This window comes from Lipophrys pholis, assembly GCF_963383615.2.
Source record: "Lipophrys pholis genome assembly, chromosome: 11".
Taxonomy (NCBI): domain Eukaryota; kingdom Metazoa; phylum Chordata; class Actinopteri; order Blenniiformes; family Blenniidae; genus Lipophrys; species Lipophrys pholis.
This window is the reverse complement of record NC_137631.1, coordinates 24505910-24526337: the sequence shown is the minus strand read 5'-3', so window position 1 is coordinate 24526337 and position 20428 is coordinate 24505910. Positions and strand designations below refer to the sequence as shown.

The window sequence follows — 20428 nt, the reverse complement described above, 5'->3', positions numbered from 1 at the left end:
TGGTATTCATGTTACCTGGGAAATAATCCACATGTGCAAATAAGTTTGTTATTGCCAGTTTCCGATCATCATATTCGGGGTAGGAAGTGCGTCACAGTCATGGCAGTCGTGGCCTTGTTGCCCCTCTTCACACGGCCGTGCTTGCTGAGTGCTATGTAGTATCCTCGGTAAACCAGGGACTCGTAGGCGTTGTAGTTGTTCGGGAGCAAGCTCTCCTTGAACTTGCACTCGTCATGGAAGACTGTCTGAGAGAACAACAGGAGACGAGTTATTGGAAGAAACAGTAGTTTAATGGTATGAAGTTACTGGGTGGAAAAAAAACAACAACAACTTGACTAACTTTGCAATGTATTGCAACTACAAGACAGAATTCTTTGGAGAAGTAACACTTGAGTAACTTCTAATTGTCTCCCTTAATTCAGCTGTCTTGTTAATGTGCACCGAGGCGTGTTACTGTCGTATTGCTTCGTCAGTCTAATGAACTCCTGAACCTTCAGAAAGCAAACCTTTGCTTTCAGCGTCTGCTTGGAAATTTACACACTAGTGACCTGTGGAGTCTGAACTTTCATTCATTCGTATCGTCTGCAGGTGGCACAGGAATAGATAGAATTTCAACTTATTCAGAGAAACAGATTGAATGGCAACGATGAGTAGTAAAAGCTGAGATGAACTATTAACATAAATGCATTATGCTTGTTAGTCAGCAACAGCTAATTTAATCCTTTCTTGACCACATTTTGTAACTCCTGCTTTTCTTTCAAATTGAGAATTGATATTTTCTTTGGGCGATGTTGAATCAGTGCACCTGATATAAACATACAAAACAATGTAAATGACACATGAATGCATTGATTCGGATGTTTTCTAGTTTTAAAAAAGTTTCAAAACTTGAATTTTGAAGCGTTTTATTGAGCGCCCTACACGTCACTTTCGGTACGAGGATATTTTTCGTGTTGCTGTCAGGGTCTGTTGTTTCCTCTGGAAATAGAAGTTTAACAAGATCGTGACCAATTTGGATGAATCCAACAAAACAAGGAGAGACGGCGGCTCTGCAGCTCTTCAACTGCTGACAACAATAAGCAACAACTCACGGCAACATTATCGTTGCTTGTTTGTTTATATCTGCATCACTGCACTGAACGTCAAAGACGAACATTAAGTTGGACACAGCAGCAATAAATGGTCTTACATTTCTTTCATTTTTCTTTTAAAGATGTACAATAAATCAAAGCATGTATAGGATGAGTTCATATGAGCCAAACTTGGAGAAAATGTTTGGGCCTTTCGGGAAATATTCTGAACCAGGTAAGAAATGGGACAGCATCCGGGTCATTTTCTGTTCAGGGCCTGATGCGATGTACACATGACGACGTAGCTTTAAAGACCTGTCGTCGATGAAATGCAGAAATACGCTAGAGGAAACAATCACACCTCATTCAGTTAAGAAAAGTCACACAAACACTGCTGATAATTATAAAAAGAGAAATGGAGTTGATGTCTTTCTACATTGGCCAACTAACATCTCGAAGGATGTTTATTATTGATAATTTAATTTCTCTAAAACTAGTAAAACCACAAGTGTTTTCTTCTGCTTCAGTATACTCAGGTCGTGCAGATTCATTGAGTTACTTTGTTCTTGTGTTTTTCTGGATGCGGAAGTCAACATGTTGCTGCTGCGCTTTTAGCAAAGAGATATGAGATGGAAAAATTGAAAATGAAACATAAATGCATGGTTTTTTTTGGAGGGGGGAGCAAGGGAGAAAACCTATGCATGCACAACGAGAACATGCAATCTCCAGACAGTAAGGTGTCTAAGCTGAGACTCACAGCGTGGATATTCTTGCAGTGAGGTGACAGTGCTAACCAATGCACCACGACGCTGACGCCAAAACTATGAACTCATTTGGAAAGTGTTTGAATCCTCATAATGATTACATTTTTTGTAGTTTTGGGAAAGTCTGAAGTTGTTTACATTATTTAAAGAAACTCATTGGAGGGGAAAAAGACCATGTGTGGTGTTGATTTAGCAGCTGAGTAAAGCATGAAAGGGTGCAAAAGGCATGAAATGATCAATGCTGGATGGCGACTGATTCAACCAAACAGAGGTGAAGACAATGGAGTTACCAAATGTTGCTCAGAACAAGACTACCTGCCAAGATTTAACACGAACAAAGTGATCACCAAATATTATCATAAGCGTTTGAATAAATGTGGAACAAACTCACAGAGAAGAAGGCGGAAAAAAGAACATTTTGATTTAAACTACATGTGCGAAGCCTGACGGGCATACAGCAGCAGAGCACACACTCTCTCTGGGAGACCATGTGTCCTAATTCAATCACTTATCAGATCATCAGCCTGCTCTCAAGCTAACACTTCATCACTCACGAGCAGATAACAATCTGTCTGCCAAATATGTCTGCCACAACAAGCGAACCGGCAGCCGTGTGTCAGCACAACATTTCCCTCCTCCGTCAACTCGGACATTGAAATAATGTGAGCTGACCAATAATGTCCTTTGTACTTTAACAGCAGGTCATCCTATGATGTTGAGTGTGTGCATCTATTTGTCTTAACTGTTTCTTATTCATTGAGTTGTGACCCAATTACAGATTTAGTCACAAATGTCCCTGTGGAAATATCAACTTTCAGTGGAGAGATTTTGTCAAGACACCCATTAAAAGGTAATTTCACATTTCACGGATTGTTGTTGTAGTCATTTCTAGCTTTGCAAATATAGCCACAACAAGCCTATTGTTCATTATAAGCTCAAACAGCAATAATGTATAATATATATTTATTTTTTCTTTCACATTTTCCTACTTCAATTTCACATTACAAGCACATCTACACCAACAAGCAATATCATTATGTTGGCTGATACAACAATCAAACCAAGATATTGATACAACACAAGTAGAAATGAATATAGAGCACAAGGTTACACTAAGAATAATATCACAGGAACATTTGTCTTTCTGTCATCCAAACTAAACGCAACAAATTAGTTTTCCTCTAAAAACGTTCATGAAACAAAACAATGAACACAAGCAGCAGTGGGGCTTTACATTGTGAGCCTGGGAAAGTATTTATAAAGGTCTTGTAGTGATTAAAGCCCACAAGATGGTTGAAAATGTGACAAAATATGTAGCTGTCAACACAAAAGCAAACTCGTATTGCCCCAATGTGTCCTGTTTTTCAACATGTGACCAATTTACAGACAATTTGTCAAAACAGCAATTTAAAGCAAATTTTTTTACATTCCTCTGATTGGAATTCCTGTTACAAGCATGTCAACCTACACCAATGTAATAAGATAATCATAAGCTTCAATAGACAAGCAAAGAATGCCAAAAGCGTTCCTTTTCTTTCTATTGTAACTCACACAAAAAGTAACTTTTTTTTCTCCCCCATTTAGACTTTTAGTCGAGTTCGATATTTGTAGGAAATGAAAGAAAAAGAACATTGAGCAAAGTCTACATTTGGAAATGAAATTATTAGACTGAAAAAATAAGGGGGGGGGGGGGCTTTATGGGTCTTTCACGTGTTTAGAGTGTGTGATGTGATTTCAATCCCAAAAAACAATTCAAAACATCTCGCTCTAAACCTTACTGAAGACAATAACTGAAAATGGCAGCAATTAAAAATCACAATGAAACTCTGGTCAAACGCATTCAATGGAAACAGAAATGCTAAACTGAAGTGAAAGAAATAAGCAAATATGTAAAAATAAAATGAAACTAAAGTGCTGAAAGGGGCATCAACATATGATTGGAGCGTGATATCAAATTGTGGCGCGGCAATGAAGGCTTGTTGCTCAATCCATTTATTAGTTTTGGATGCTTCAAGCACATTTTAACTAACAACCTAAGTCATTTCTTGACTTAATGATGCTGATCACCTCTTGTAAAATAACCTTAATTTAACCATTATGTTGTTTTAAACCCATATCAATGTGTTGGTTTTTTAAACACCTGTTTGTTCAAACATATAAAGCTGTGATGAAAACATAAGGAATCAAAACGAGGCCGTTATACCACGCTGTATAAGGACATCTAACAGACATTGAAATGTCATAGCCTTTTAAATTTGCTTGTGCGTAATGAGTTGGAGGAGTTGGAGAGGCTTCAGTCGTTTGCCTGGCAGCCTGTGTGTGATGCGCGCTGCCCTGCGCAATAAGCACTTTTCCATTTAAATCGATTTCCAGCCCTGCTGACAGGTTTTCTTGGCGTCAGGGGGGTTTCCCCTCCCACACACACACACACACACACACACACACACACTGGAGCGCTGCATCTGTTAACCTCATCATTATTTACCCACAGGCCAACAAGCCACTCGCTTTAAATAGAGCTTTTCAAATTCCTGATGAAAATGTGTTTCTTTGGACGTGATGCGCAGACCCCCTGTTTGCGGAGTCCTGATACAAGATATAAATTAATAAAAAGAAAGGCACATCAAGCTTAAAAGCGCCTCCCAATTTCATGTTTCAATTAACTGCCACTGCTGGGCAATAAATGAAATACTGTGCATACCTACCGTTCCGTATAACCTCCCACGGCTGTTCATTGCGACAAATAACTCACTCCTCACCCCGTATAGGCTCACCACTCCTCTCTCCACCGTAGAGATTTCTATTAGACCTGACACAGGACAAAGAGTGATCACATCAGAGGGAGAGAGAGAGAGGGGGAGAGAGATAGAGAGAGATAGAGCGAGAGAGAGAGAGAGAGAGAGAGACAGAAAGAGAGAGAGAGAGAAGAAAAATGAATAAATCAAATACCAACCGAGCATCCAGGATATTTCAGTGTTTTATCATGGTGACTGGAGCATTGTGCTTTTTCTCTGCGTCTATGGGTGTAACCTTGCAGGTTGCTGCGCAGCATGCCGAGCCTTTGTTCTGCATCTTTCACTCCATCTTACATTTGCATCCAGGCGCGTCAATTAAGCGCATTCTGGTTATTGCAATTATTGCAGTATAATTGCGTTGACGTGCACGGCTATTGGTCTTTGGACCGCCCTCACAGGGCTGCGTAAAAATAAGTTGTGTCTAAAAGCGTCCATACATTCATGACATGGTTGAGCTTGGGGAGGAGGGAGAGGAGGAGGAGGAGGAGGGGGTAGAAAGAGGGGTGTTCAGCACTGATGGATACTTGTTTTTAATAGATTTGTCTTTGACGCGGAAGAAATTCAATTCTCCCTCTGAGTCGGATGAGATATCATCATGCAAATTAATAGAGGGGCAAGACAGACCCATGCTTATTGACTGTGCCTCTCTTTTCATGTCTATTGCATTACATCGGTGGAGGTATATAACTCACTGTACTGGTTTTCATTATGTACACCGTTTATCCTGCCGTCGGGGAGGATCTGAAGGTGAAACCCGATGCCCACGTTGCAGTAGAGCCTCCGCACTCTTTTGATGCCCAGCAGATAGTCACTCTCCCAGTTCAGCTCCGGTTTCTCCCCGGAGATCCCCAGCACAGAGCGGGAGAACAGGGTCTCCCATCGTTTCTCCAGCAAAGTTGCATTTGTCCTGCTGCTCGGTAACGGGTACGCTGACACGATCCCCAGCAGAAAGCCCAGGAGAAGCGCCGCGGTCAGCGTCCAGTGCGGCGTGCCGGCCTCGCAGGACATACTGACGAGGAGCCTTTGCGCAACGGCCATCCGGTTTACCTTCGGGCCACGTGGTCGAAATTAATGACCCTAAAAATACCGCTCTTCTTGTTTTGCTTCCTTCGGCATGCTGGCTGTGGGTTATTTTTGGAGCGCAGATCAGGGCTTTGGGCATGAAGCGCAAGTCCCGGCGCAGAGGATGAGAGGAGAAGGGAGAGTGCGCGGCAGAGCTGGAGGTGATGGTGATGGTGATGGTGATGTTGTTGGTGGTGATTACCATGTTTTGCAGCTCCTCCGCGCCCCTCTCTCTCTCTCTCTCTCTTTCTCTCTCTCTCTCTCTCACACACAGACACACACACGTACACACACAAACACGCACGCACGCACACTCTCTCTTTCTCTCTCTCCCTCTCCTTTTCCACTCTCTCGGTAAGAGTTTAAACTAAATCCTCTACCACTCACCAAAAACCCTGTTTCAACCTTGCCAGGGCTTACGCATCCCTGGATGACATCATGCTGACTTCACGGCTGATGATACAGGGCGGAGAGGGTGCGGACAGCAGAGGGAATAGCCTCCTGTCACTGCTTGACTGAGGGAAGAAAGCTTATTGGTGGCGATCAGGACGCGATGGGGCACTCGGGCTGCTCCCAAATTGGGTCGGTGGTCATATGTCTGTCAGGCCGCTTCCTTATTTAGAAGGAAGGTGTAAAAACAGGCCCACTTGTCACCGGAGAGCAATGACAGGGCCCTTGTGGTCCCCACTTCTTCTGCCGCCGCTGCGCCGTTCAAAAACTTTTCCCAGTAAATTTATGTTTTCCTGTGTCTAAACTGACATGTCAGCTGGAGCAGGGAGCCAGCAGGGCGCCCGCCGCCAGCCACCCGCAAAGATCAGGGTTCAAGACCCCCCCCCCCCAAACGTCCGCCCCTTTTGACGTGTCCTTGAGCAAGACGCAAAGTCCCGCCGTCGCTCCACGACGCAGCCGGGTTAACGGAGGCCCGCAGTGACATTTTAATCACGTCATATTTTTATACGTGCACTGTAACCCGTGCGTTTCGTGAGAACTGCCAGCGTGGGGGGCGGGGGTGGGGGTGGGGGCGGGTGGGGTGGGGTGGGGGGTGGGGGGTGGGGGGACTGGAGAGGCCCGTCATGAAATGGCACACATTTCCAGCATGCCATTCCCTGTAACATGAAAGCCTATCGTCTTTTCCATGTAATAGATAATGCCAGCAGCAGCAGCAGCAGCAGCAGCAGCAGCGTGCCCATGCGTCAGCGAGGCCCTCGCAGTTGCGCACCGGCGCACGTTCTGCACACATCAGTTCCTCGAGATTTCCAAAGGATGGCACCATTTCCAAGTTAATTTCAAACACTCCTCTGGTGCTTCGGGGATTCTACCGCCTGTGGAACAACCCTCAAAAAATACTGGACACATTAAAAAAAAAGAAGATACTAATTATGCATTTTTCATTAAGTTCAAATATGGGAAGCTCAACGTCTCATTACTTTGTTTTCATAGGTTTATCTAAAAAAAAATAAAAAAATGATATGAACAAGTTAACTTAAATCGATTTGTTGGGGGTAGTTTACTTTACAAAGATTACCTGAAGTCCACTCTGACAGTAGACATATGTGATCCATTTTTGCCAATTTTCAATAAATACCTCCTTTTGTCTTCTTAGATTTAAAGTAATTCTTTCCATCACAAAGACATTGTGCACAATATCAATCCTCCCTCTTCAGTCATGTCTTGGTTATGACTTCTGACAGGCCAACAGTGAGCATTTCTCTTTGTTCAGGTCCTCCAAATCAACCAAATACAACAACTTGAAATGTAAAGTTGTTTTTGTTAAAAAAAAAGAAAACACACAGTCTCCTATGTTTACTACTCCAAAATGGGGTCACAGCAGGTCAACTCCGAAATACATGAAAACTGTTACCCTCTTCACTTAAACAGCATCCTGTTTTTATTCTGAACCATTTCAGCTTATAAACCTACAAAATGTAGTAGTGGTGTAGTGGATAAAGCTGATGCCTCACAGAAAGTATATCAACGGTTTGAGTCTGGTTGGGGGGGGGGGGGGGGTTTCTATGTGGTGTTACCATGTTCTTTCTGTGTTTTGTCCGAGTACTAAAGTTTATTGTCATTCCAACAACAGGCTTTTGGTGACTGTGATATTGCCTATAGAAGTGAATACAAGTGTATGTGATACAGAGAGATGAAACCATCAAAATCTATGATACATAATTTCAAAAAATCTTAATATTTCATAAAATCTGATGATTTTTCTAATATTATTAGTGAGCTACAATTATGACCATTGCATTTTTCCACAATGTTTACAACGTTTCAGTTTGTTATGATGGATGATGGAGAAATAACTGAAAAAATGGACATTTCAAAGATATTCGAGAGACACGTATTTGTCAGTCTCTTTCATAAAATGACTCAAACACAAGATTTTATTGACAATGCAGTTCTTTTATTTCATATAAAATCTATTTGGTAACTGCAGATTTACACACAATCTGATAGATGTATAATGAAAATGAAGAACAACATTTCTTTTGTTATGGCTGAATGCATTAATGACATAAGTCACTGACTTCTTGTGATACAAAAAGAAGAAATTCATATCAAAACACAGCAACTTCTGGCCTTAACACAGTCTGGCCATTGGCACTTTTTTTGTTTGAATCAAACAGAGCATTTGGTTTATTATTCTTTTATTATGGGGTTTATACGACTCCACCCTTCCACTTCAAAATATCTGAGCAGGAAAGTTCACCAACATAACTGACCTGTGATAAAAAAAAAAAAAGAAGTGGTTATTGAGACCCAGATAAGGCAGTGTTGATAAAATAATTTCTTGTTTCACACGCTCCACTAAGAGAACCCCCCCCCCCCCCCCCCCACAAAGTATCCAAGTTGTGGCAAGAGCAAACCTTTCAGCTGACACACTATTGATCATGTTCCCATCTGCAAATGATTAGAGACCCACTGACAGCAGATGTCAGCAGCACATCTGTGATTTTAACAAAGCTACACAGTAAAGTGGGTAATGTTATAATAAATTATAGTTTCCGAGGAAGTCTCCATACCATATCTACACAAATAATTTATCTTTTCACAGAAACAGCCTTCACCGGTGCACCTATAACAGGTGCCAAGAAGTCCAATAGTTTAATACATGCTATTCTTGTTTTTTTTGTAATAAAAGCATAATAAATAAATACATATGTACAAAACATGTCGGGAAAAAATGTGCAGGCACTTGTAAAAACTACCCTTTTCTGACACTTACAGCTACCGTCAGACAATATTTTTCCTGTGCATTTCAGGGTGAAAAAGATAAGTCGGTCACTTTTTTGCAGTAATGTCAACATGACAAATCCTCTGCTCTCCCACGCTGAGCACAACTCAGGCAATAAGATCCTTCAGGACTATTTGTATCTGCTCAACATAATTTATTATCCCTTGTGAAGGATGGGATGGCGGTGACACACGCTTGGTGTTTACACGGTCTGACCGACATGAGGAGTTTGATTAAAAGCCGCCGCAGCGCGCAGCCTCACTTGAACTGAACTGAGCCAAAACATCATGTGGAAGATCTGCATCACTTTATATTTACCTCACACTTAAATATTACTCACGCTTTATCACAATCTTCATGTAATGCACGCACGAACACAGACACACACACATACGTAAACTTAACTTGGCCTTCAGCCTACCGATATACAGTGCTCACGAGTGTCCCTTTCAGTAATCAAAATTTTCTGTTGGACTTTTTGTTTTTGGTCTTTTTGGGAATGGGCACAATAAATTCATCCATGAGACATGTTTTCCCACTACTATTACACAACAAGCCCATCTGGATGTCCAAGATTGTCATTTGAGAATGCAGTGAAACATGAGAGTTTAGGCAAGAGGAAAAGTGATGTATCAGTGACGCAAAAAAACAAAAAGCAGAACGGGACACCAAAAAGTGGCGCTAACCTGAGACGGCTGTTCAGGTCAGAGGCTTAGCTGGACAGGATGAGCAGTTCGCGAGGCTCAACTACTCCAGATTATCTAGAAGGAGGATGTTTGATGCGCTATTCCAGTTCCAGTAAACAGCTTCATTCTTCAACCACCACAGTCACTAACCTCACCACAGCAGGTTGCATAACAAAGTTCCCATAGGGATAATACAGTCACATTGTATACAAAATAAATCCATCATAACTATTCATTAGGTAATGATGACAATAAAATGGGGATAAAAATATTGGCAATATTAGAGTACAGCTGAATTTAGATGTACTTTAGCCATTTTTAAGCTTGAACAACCCTGAATATGTCACAAGGAAGCAATTAAGGGCACGAACGTGTGGAGGTTCCACATATTTGACAGAAAACTTGCTGTAGGATGTTCAGATTTAACACGCAGGCAGAGTAAATTAACCCTGATTCCAGAGGACAAGACTACATTTGGACTTTTCCATCCTTTTTTTTTTATTTTTTATATAATTTGCAGGTAAACTTAGCTGTTGCAAGCTGTCATGAGAATACCTGCTGGTGTGTCTGTCTTTTATTATCCTGGATGGCAAAATCCAGTGGTCCCACTTGTAGTTATATTTTCTCAACAGTTTAACACAATGCATTATTTATTCGAATGGCTGGAAAAAATAATATATATAAAAGAAAGCCTTTCCCAATATAATAGAAGACCCGCCTTGAAGATGTCCATGTGTTCACCCTCCAATTACCATAAAATACGATAAGTAAGCTGACTTAACGATGCTGCACAGCAAATTGCACAAGCCGAATTTGAATTTTTTCAAACATAGGAGTAGCTCAGCGTACGATTCCTCAGAATCACATAAACAGGTAAGTCGCTGTGAATCAAAGGTTGATTGAGTCAGCAGTAAAGCTGTCCGATGGTACCTGAGGAAAAAGATGAATAAAAACAATGTCACAACCGAAGGTCGTTACGGAGCCTGTTATAGCTTTCAGCACAGTGCGTACCACACCTGAGTACACAGGTGGCGTTGACTCCTCGGGTGGCTGGTAAAATCTCAAAAAAGTGGAAGTCACTGGCAGACGGTGATGCACAGATCCGTTCCAGACATGTAAACGTAATCACTCACCCACCACCTATCCAAACTCGTATTTATGAAGATTTCCATTCACCTGGTCTGAATTACAAACCTTTTCTGGAGTTGTGTAGTAGACATAATAAAAACCCTGCTGCCTTTCATTGCAACCCCTTCCACCTATCAGCTATTGATCAAGTGATAATTTGCACTTAGCCACACTGTAGCTTTGATCTGTGCATCACCACTGGCAGGTATGACTGGAGCAAACACACAGAAGTGGACTGCTGAGCTCCAGTCATGCAACATTAAATATCGGCTGACTGTGATTTCATCACTTTGTCGCCTTTTGCATCCAAGTTTCAACTTCTGAGGTCTTTTTGGTCAAAGACTATATGAGTGGCCAGGTAGATGGCGATGGCTCCGAATAGGGCAGAGCAGGCGATGTAGGCAGTGACAGACTGTGCAAACTGAACAATCATGCCCATGAAAAGGGTGGGGAAAACCTGAGAGAGGAGGAAGGTGCTGTCTAAGATGGCAAAGTCCAATCCCACGCCACGTTTCTCAAACTCGAACTCGTCCTGCTCGGCGCCGCTGGAGCTGTGAGACGAGCCGTTCTGGATTTGCGGGACGGGAAAGTACTCCAAGCCATCCTGGCTGTATACTTTATTTCTGTGAGGAGCTTCTGTTTTGTGGTTAAATCCATCCTCCTCGTCCACCGGAGTCAAATACACAGAGTTCTGCATGGCTGTGCCACCATTGTGATGTACGCTTTTGGTAATTCTTTTTGGCATATAGATCTGAAATGAGACAGGAGAACACCGTTTCATCAGTAACGCATTTGCGGTATCATCCTGTCACTTCACATCAACATCTGACGTCTGTGCATACCTCTTTCTCCTTGTGGTAATGGCAGGTCAGCGTGTAAGGCAGCGTCTGTAGAGTTGCATATGCGTAGCCAGTGAGAGCTGCCATTGCTGTGACCAAAACGACACTTTTGGACAGGCAGATAACGAAGGCCGAGACTGTGAAGCTCACCATGCTGCTCAGGTAGATCCATCGTGAGCCGAAATGGCGAACCAAACGACTCATAGCTAGAGAGAAGAAGGTTGAGGTAGCACACTGCAGGAACAGGCCCAGACTGCCCATACGGATCCCTGTGAGAAGAACAGAATCAAGTCAATAACGTGAGACGTCGATCGCCAGTGAAAGGTTTCGTAGGTTTTTGAGTCGGAAAAAATACATATGAATGTAACAATTTCTGTAGTCTCCACTTAGAAAATAGACGGTTTTAAAGCCGTGATAGAACATAATTTCTGCTGAATTCGATAACTACGCACTTTGGAGAAAAAAACAAAAAAAAATCATACCTGACCAATGCTCAGGTGAAAATAGCCAGATTTTCATAGCAGAGCCTACCTAGTTGGCAAAATTACAAAAAAAAACTGCTCGATATCAAAATATCCATCGATCAATTTTCCGTCATGCTCAGGCCACATGCGGTGGTGACGCCTATACGCTCCTGCATCCCACAATTTCCTCCACCACCTCTTCTGAAGGGACCCAAAGCTACTTCCAGACCGACTGAGAGCTTTAGTCTCTCGACCTTCCAGTGGCTCACGTCTGTCAAACCTCTGTAGGAGGTGACCAAGGGGGCACTGTATTGATTCTAGATAAGAACAAATTCTTCAGGACCTGGCGTCACAATCAGATGCCCGAACCACATCAACTGGCTCTTCTCAAAGTGGAGAAGTAGCGACTCGACTTTGCATCTCTGACATGGTGTCACTCCAACAGGAAGTGTTACCCCCACCCCAAAATCTTTTCAGCAGCTTGTATCTGCAATCTTTCGGTCATGACCCACAAACCATGACCAGAGGTGGTTAGGTAGTGGTCATTTGGAAATCAGACAGCTTTGCTGTACAGCTCAGGGTCTGGAAATGTGTAAATTAGATTTTCTAGAAGAGAAGTGCAAAAATATTACCGACCTTTTGTGTTTTATATGGCTGACGACAGCCTTTTTTGTCGTTTATTTTCAGACCTGTTGTCTGTTGAAAGTGAGAATTTGTCAATTCTAAACTTTCCGAGTTCTCAGCTGCGCGAAAGCACTTTTCGTCCATTTCTATTTTCAGCTGAGAACCCATCAGATGTTCTGAATTGACTTGCCATTACCTTTTCTGGCCCTTTCTAGTGAAAGATGCACAGCATGCTCGACAAAAGCAAAACCTACGCGGGTGAGCCAGAGAGCAGTCTTGTTTGTTCAAGCTCATAAACATGCAGCAGCAGATCCGGCTGGGTTGGCACTCACAGAGCTCTGCAGTGCTGACACACAGTTTGGGTCGACCGACTCGAACCTTCACAGATAGCATTAACCTCAGAAAAATCCTTGAAAGGCCTGAGAGAGTGAGACACACAGGCCAGCACTTGTTTACTGAGGCAGCATGCCTCCTGGCCAAAGTCTGGCCCAGTTAGAAAGCCAGACAACAAGCATTTGGATGAGGTCTAACCAACTGACCAAAGTGGGATTCAGAGATGAAACACAGGAAGAGTTGCCGACTGCATTTGCAAAATTAGGTTTCTTTGATGTTGCTCTGCGAGTAAAAAAAAGAAAAGGAAACATTCTTTATATTATTGCTCACTGTAAAGATTCTCAGAAATGCTTCGTACGATGGTTTGAAATTTAGGTTCGTTCAATCCACTTTCACATTACGTGTGTTCTTTCCATAGAGGAGTGGGGTCAGCCCACCTGTATGAACAGCAGCTGTATGAACAGCGGCCATGAGAAAACTCTTCCCTTTCTCTTCAGGTTTCCAGTTTATCCTTGGACATATTTTACTTTAATTAATTTGTTGAATTTCACGGTGAACCCATGGATGCTCAGACGACATCTGGGCTGGTATTTATTTGAGCCGGCTATCGCTCAGATCTCGGCTCGCTCTCGGTGAACGGCGTGGGTCAGGAGTTCAGCAGCAGAGCAGAGACCAACTTATCTGGAGAGAAGTAGCCGGATCATATTACTCCTGGAAAGTAACACTGCTAAGCCCTCTTTGCAAACATCACAGAATCTAATGAGGACCGAAGTCCAAACCCAAAGAGATGGGGCCGAGCTTGAACGCTTCTGAATACACACACATACACGAGAACTGCTGTAGTATTGGAAAGTTGATATCTGTGTAGTACAAGTTTAACAGATCCAAGAATATGCATTTACAACACTCCTTAACGGAGGAAATAATGACCATAAAAAGTGGCAGTTACAGTTAAAAATGATGTGAAAAGGAGTGTGCAGATTACCCTCCTGGAGAGGACCATCTGCAGACCAAATGATGTGGTTTAATAACATCCGCTCTGTTTCAGATTAAACAAACGAAACTCAGACAGACCTCAAAACTGTGTGCTTTGGCCGTCTACCTGGCCTGAATGAACATGTTCTTTGTGTGTTGCTTCCCTGACATTAATTCTTGGCGAGTGTGACATTCCTTGTGGTCCAATGGGCACGGGGAGAAGAGACTGAGCAAAAGGAGAAAGTAAACAAAGTAATGAAGGAGACGGAGGTGGACAAAGAGGAGGAAGAAAGGAATGTGGAGGGACGGGTGAAAATGTCAAAATGAACGAGGTTAAAAAGTTAGAGAGGGGGGAGCTGTTGAGAATCCAGATTAAAGGATGAAATAAGAGGTGGACAGTAAAAGAGGGGGATTTGTGAAATAAGACAGGAAGCTTAAAAGTGCATAGTAAAGTAAAAGAGAGGTAATGAAAAAGGGAAAAAGAATGCAAGATGGGAAGTCTGGCTGAAGGGTAAACACTTAACTCTGAAATGACCCACTATGTTAATAAATCTGGGACTCCAGAACATGGGGTAAGATGTGTTTAGTCTCCCTTCGTTTATACTGTGTGTTCTTCTCATACACATCAAAGAACTCCAACTGCCACAGATCTGATCGGGTTCATCTATGTTTACAATGATAAATGTTATATTAGGTCTTATCAAACTGGTCAAATCAATAAATATGGAGAAAAAAGCTCAATTGAACATCACCTCTATGTCAGCTTATCCCCTGCTTCCTCTACTGTTACACAAACCCATCTCTATGTCCTCCTTCACCTCATCTCATGTCTGGTTGCTCCATCTCCAACATCCTCGGTCCAAGAGATTCACTATCTCTACCTAATACATGCCCAAACCACACAACCCAGCCTGTCTGGTTTGATCTCTAAACTACTTAAACTTAGCTGTCCCTTTGATATGTTCATCTCAATCAAAAATGTTGAAAAACTCAACATTTTCATCTCTGCCACCAGATCAGCCTACTAAAGCAGCCAAAAATAAATCATTTCAGTGAGGAATAATCAGGGATTTTTAACATTTGCAACATTTTCCCGACAAATTTGGTTTTCATATTAAATGTGACAGAAGATCATTACAATTGTAGCTCGGAGTGTCACATGGAGAACATGTTGCTTACATGCTATGAGAGAATGAACAGTGCTGGGAGAGGTCCAACTTGCCTGTGTATTCGACAATGTGGACGATATCAACAAAAAGTGTGTCACAGTGTTGTATCAAAAAGGAAATCTGACCTTCATCGTATCTTTGCCTGGGCAGACTTCCTGGTAATGCACTTGGTACGCCATTGTACAGGCCTTCCCCCACAAAGTCTGTGTAGAAAAGCATGAATGACATGATCGCCATCCAGCTGCAGAGCTGAGCTACACATAGCTGCTTGATCACCTGTGGCACATGGCAATAGCTTCTGTAGATGGTTGGAGTCATGGACCAGCAGGTTCTCAGTAAACACAGAGGTCCGAACTTCAGCAGCCTCAGCTTGCAGTTCAGCAGGTAGCAGAACGAGCGCGGGACGCCGCACCTGCCGGCTTCCATCTGGCTAGATCCCGACTGCAGTAAAGAGCCCGATCCTGCCAGGCTGCCGCCACCGGTGTACGGCGCCTCCTTGGACACTTTCATGGTGATGAGCAGGCTGGAGATGAAGATGAGGATGAGGACGAAGAAGAGGCACTCGGCCTGGCCTCCGAGGAAACTGAAGAGCGTACCGCGACTCCAGTCCAACGAGGGGAGCAAATACCCCACACAGCCTCCCAAGCTGACCATGAAGGAGAACATTGCGAAGGCATGGCCGCATTCAGCCTCGTCTGGATACAGGTCTGACAAAAGCGCTTCCAACGGTGTGAAGCACACTTGTCCGCTAAAGTCAAGAAGTCCCACGCCAAATATAAGAAAGCCCACCTGAAAAAAACAACAACAAAAAAACAAAAACATTAGATTAATACCCAATACCCAGCTGCTAGAACCTGATTAATAACCAGGCACAGCGTAGTTCTTGTTAAGTGGCTAGAATTCAACAAACTGACAGACTCCTACAATGAGCCCACGTCTTACCTGGAAGGTGCGCCCACCCCAGGCGAGGCGCGCTGCCAGGATGTCAGCGTGGGGAATGATGAAAAGTGCCAGAAGGACTCCCAGAGAGAACAGCAAGATGAAAGGCCGCCTTCTGCCATAACTGCTGTTGCAGCGGTCACTGGCCGAGCCAATCAGAGGGATGAGGAGGAGGCCGAGCACTGGCCCGATACCTGCGGAATTCACAGGAGAAGTATGATTCAAACACACAAAAAAACCAGAAAAAAAACAACAACACATCATACGTGGTTATTAGAGAGCTTGGAAAGACACAGACAATGTGGATGAAAATACATTTTGGAAAATACATCAGGCCTTTTCACTCATTTACCTTCAAGATTTGCACAACAGGGTTAACCAAAGGCCCACGCGTCTTTAAAATCTCTGATCAGACTCCAACAACAGTCTTTTACTTGTCCCCTCCATTTCTCCTTGTTGCCGGCCTACCAGGGGGCAAACCGCATGCGTCCCTCTGTTATCATCACTAACTGCTGGTGATGATTCCTACAGATGGCCTGCTGCCTGAAGGTAGCGGCTCATCCTCCACACGTGGCTGCGTCTCGCTAATTAGAGCACGCCACGGCACGCTGGGTGTTCACATACAAAACACGCAATATCTAAAATGAAATAATCTCGGGGCTATAATTTGACATTTAAAACCACCCCACGGAGATTTCATTAAAGTCAAGAAGTATTCTGTTTACGCTCAGGGTTTGTCCTGGCGATATTGTAAAATCATGACCTCACACTTATTCAAGTGGGAGCAGAGAAAAAAAAAAGAAATACAATAAAGCTAAATAATGCAAATGTTCTGAAGTGCTGAGTAGGAAACACAACCCAGATCCAGCTCTCTCCAGTTTGACGAGAGACCGAAACACACAAAAAGAAGGCCAAAGATCGAGGGCCAAGAGTCGGTAAGCTGAGAAAAAGACGAGTACAGGCGGCGAGACAGGAAGGCAAACTGAGAAAGGCAGACTAGTTGACAGCCATTTCCAACACCACATTTCTTCCTGCTGCAGCTGTGGAGGCCCACCATAACAATCCTCACCATCTACAGCTGTAAGACACACACCGTCTCACACTCTCGGTAGCTGCTCGATCCTCAATACACTGTAACGCTAACACACACCCACGGAGGCTTTAAATGCTGTCTAATCTAACACGCACTACCTAATATAAAACGTGTCACATTCCACAATGCACTTCCCTGCCTAAATACTTAACAAGATATACTTAACTTCAGTGCTATGAAACTGAAGTATCGTCTCCACTGGCAGAGACGAAACTAGAGAAAGAAGGTAACAACTGGAGGATAAAGCTGCCAACAAATGGTTATTAGATAAAGTACAAGGCAGCTATCTGAGAACCTGACACTACTACTTGGGGAAATTAGCCACAAGCCTCCCAAGACTGGAGATTTTTCTTCATTCAAGTGATGCTCTGCACTCCATCACAGTACAGGAAGTGATGGCAAGCAACGTATCTGGACTTGGTTACTGCATTCATCGGGTATCTGTACTTTAAGGATTTAGGACAAATATGTTTTTTCAAAGTGCCGTATAACTTGTTAAAACTTCTATGTGGACGATTCGCTTTGAATGCCGGGTAAAGTTGAGGTTTTTGAGATAGAATTCATAGTGTATGAAGTCCAGCCTAGTTAATATTTAGAAAATAATTTAGTTTCTGATTCAAAACTATGATGCAAGTTGAGTTACCAATACCAATACACTTAAACATTAAAATGTTATACTTGAATACATTTCAGAACCTCTACTTTTTTTATTTAAGTAAAGTACTTGAATGTACTTAAAGAATTACAATGATTCTTAATTTAATTCAATATTTGTTTCCAACTCTGAGTACAGGCATATGAGAAATAGGTAGAGTACCATTTGCAGACTGGCTCACGGTTTAGTGTTTGGGAAGAACTCCACAATGAAATCATTTTCTTCGTATTACCAGCAGCTGTTGGGAGCAATGAAAGAGTAGAAGTGTATATTGTTTGGATCGGTCCACTTGAATAGCCACTTCTGTCACAAACACGGAGCCTTTTGGTTTGGTGGATGTAACTTGTATCTATCGTCTGTGAAGTCACAAGGCGAGGTCTGAAAGAGACGCCTTGAGTGAAGACCATGTGAATGCATTTAGGCTTACAGGATAAAGCAACCATTCACATCACTGCAAGTAGCTTTTTAACATATATCTTCTATACAAAAAAAGTATTACTAATTGTGTGCATTTAAATGTACAAGATGTATCTGAACTTTGAATGGTTCTGATGACTTTTTACTTGAAATACACTGGTATGTTGAGGGTGAAAAGGCAGTTTACAACCATCAGAGGCAATACTGTCTTATAAAAGCAGCTGGGAATAATGGTACAATTACACACTGTAGTGGGTACATCTGCTTGGTGCTCTGCCTCGTGCAAACACTGTAAAAACAGCTTCTTTCAATGGCTCTTCTAGTCTTCGTGAAGCACAAAGATAAATATGCAACATATGAAATATTTTCTGTTTAAATCTTTTGTCTATGGTAGAGGTATCATGATCAATGGTCGACAATCCTCAACTTTTACCCCAAAAAACGTGATGATACGGAAAGCAATAACCTTGGGGCACATCATCGTAACTGTTTGATAAAAGTCAACAGAGGGAGACTGAACATGTGTGCCAAATCAAAAAAACTATATAATTTTAAATTTCAACTGAGCCTGGAGGTCTTCAAAGTTCTGATGGATTCAGAGTTGGATCAGTACATAGTATTTACTCACGAGTCAATAGAAATACTTACAGTAGAAATGAAGCCGAATCTCCATTATTGAGCAAAGAGGGATTTAATAGTATAATCACACTGTAATTTCACAGCACTGATCTGAAGTCCAAAAACTGTTAGAAAAAACAAGGCGTGTCTAACAGAGTGGAGACTCTCTTCCCCGAGCAGTTTGCTCCCCTGCTGCCTTTCAAATAGTACCTCATTATCACACCAACAAAACAACAGGTGATTTGGCCACTAATTTCCGTGCAGGCCTCAATTATGTCTTTATGACCTGAATGGGAAAGAAGATAAGAGCCCTGAGGCATAGTAGGTCCCCTGTGTAACCCCCCCGCCCGATCTGCCCCCCACCTGCAAATATGGTCGCCTCCAGACAAGGTCACATCTTTTACGGATCAAGCCAATTTACACAAGCCTACATTCTTTGGAGAAAACTGCCTGTTCTGATTTACAAGGCTTCTCTTGAAGTTGACGGCGACTGATGAAATAATCTTCACTTTATATCACAGCTTTTGTCTAAACACAGTCAACAAAGCATTCAGAGTGAATAACAATAAATCTATTTTCTTTTCAGCCTCATGATGATAATGCCAAGAGAATAAATGACACTCCACAGCAACAACAAAAAAAAAATCTATAATTGGAAACTCTCACATGAAAAACAAATACAAATGTGGTCATTAAGGGGGCCACAGAGGTGAGGCTTGAATCATCGCTTTCCAGAAAATGTGTGTGAATGTGAATGAGGGCAATCCCACCTTCCCCTTTGATGTTTAATGAATACCTTGTCAGAAAGAGAGAAATGATGAGAGTAAATGTGTTAAAGGTAGAAGCTAAAATGTACACACGTATACGCCATATGTATGTACACACGCACGCACGCACGCACGCACGCACGCACGCACGCACGCACGCACGCACGCACGCACACACACAGAGGCAGAGGAAATAGATCCCCATCTTTTCTCAGTCTAGGCCAAGTCCTTACCTAGCACCATGGTCATGTAGCGCTCCTGTACCCCGGCCTCCAGCAGCAGCGGGGGCACGTATGTGATCCCAGCCGCCACACAGATCTCCAGGCCACAGGTCAGGGAGTTCAGCAGGATGAGACGCCATTGAGTCCCCCATCCGAGCATTTTCACAGGAGCGGGCTCTCCTTTCCTACCCTCTGGGATGGATACTCCTGGGGGCAGGGGAGAGGGGGCGCACCCAGACATTGGGGCGGGGGGGAGAGTGGGGGGGCAGACGGTGCCCCGGTAGGACCTGAGGACTGTCGGGAAGGGACAGCAGCAAAGACACGTGGACGTCGCAGATGACCTGGAGGATTCATCCTCTTCTCAGCATTCTGGATCTGAAGAGTAGAGGAAATGACTTTAGAGGCATGACAGAAAGAAGGGCTAAATTTGACAGATTTCAGACCATCTCTAGTATGTCCCACAGCATGTACTTTCCTGCTGTCAGAAACCATGAATAAGCACCGTGGTACTATGTCACGTTAGTCGTTCCCGGGTCACTACACCTGGATGCCAGTGGTCTCAAGATGCACAGAG

General features: G+C 43.0%; 2 protein-coding genes across 2 annotated transcripts in view; both read right to left on the bottom strand.

Moving 5' to 3' along the window:
• Positions 1-68: 68 nt before the first annotated feature.
• LOC308117323 (fibroblast growth factor 4B-like) lies at positions 69-5667 on the bottom strand (the record flags this gene model as incomplete). Its single annotated transcript, XM_080476125.1, has 3 exons — positions 69-245; positions 4540-4643; positions 5322-5667. 3 exons carry the CDS (start codon positions 5665-5667, stop codon positions 69-71), a joined length of 627 nt encoding a protein of 208 aa, XP_080332251.1.
• Positions 5668-9421: 3754 nt separating this feature from the next.
• The window catches only part of LOC308116587 (solute carrier family 45 member 3), a 34057-nt gene continuing 23050 nt past the window's right edge, over positions 9422-20428 (bottom strand). Inside the window, exons 2-6 of the mRNA XM_080474844.1 lie at positions 19867-20229; positions 16087-16277; positions 15270-15933; positions 11583-11848; positions 9422-11491 (exon numbers count right to left, since the gene is read on the bottom strand). Of these exons, the coding sequence (XP_080330970.1) occupies positions 11054-11491; positions 11583-11848; positions 15270-15933; positions 16087-16277; positions 19867-20095 (1788 nt within the window). The 5' untranslated portion in view covers positions 20096-20229 and the 3' untranslated portion in view covers positions 9422-11053. The remainder of the gene's footprint in view (positions 11492-11582; positions 11849-15269; positions 15934-16086; positions 16278-19866; positions 20230-20428) is intronic.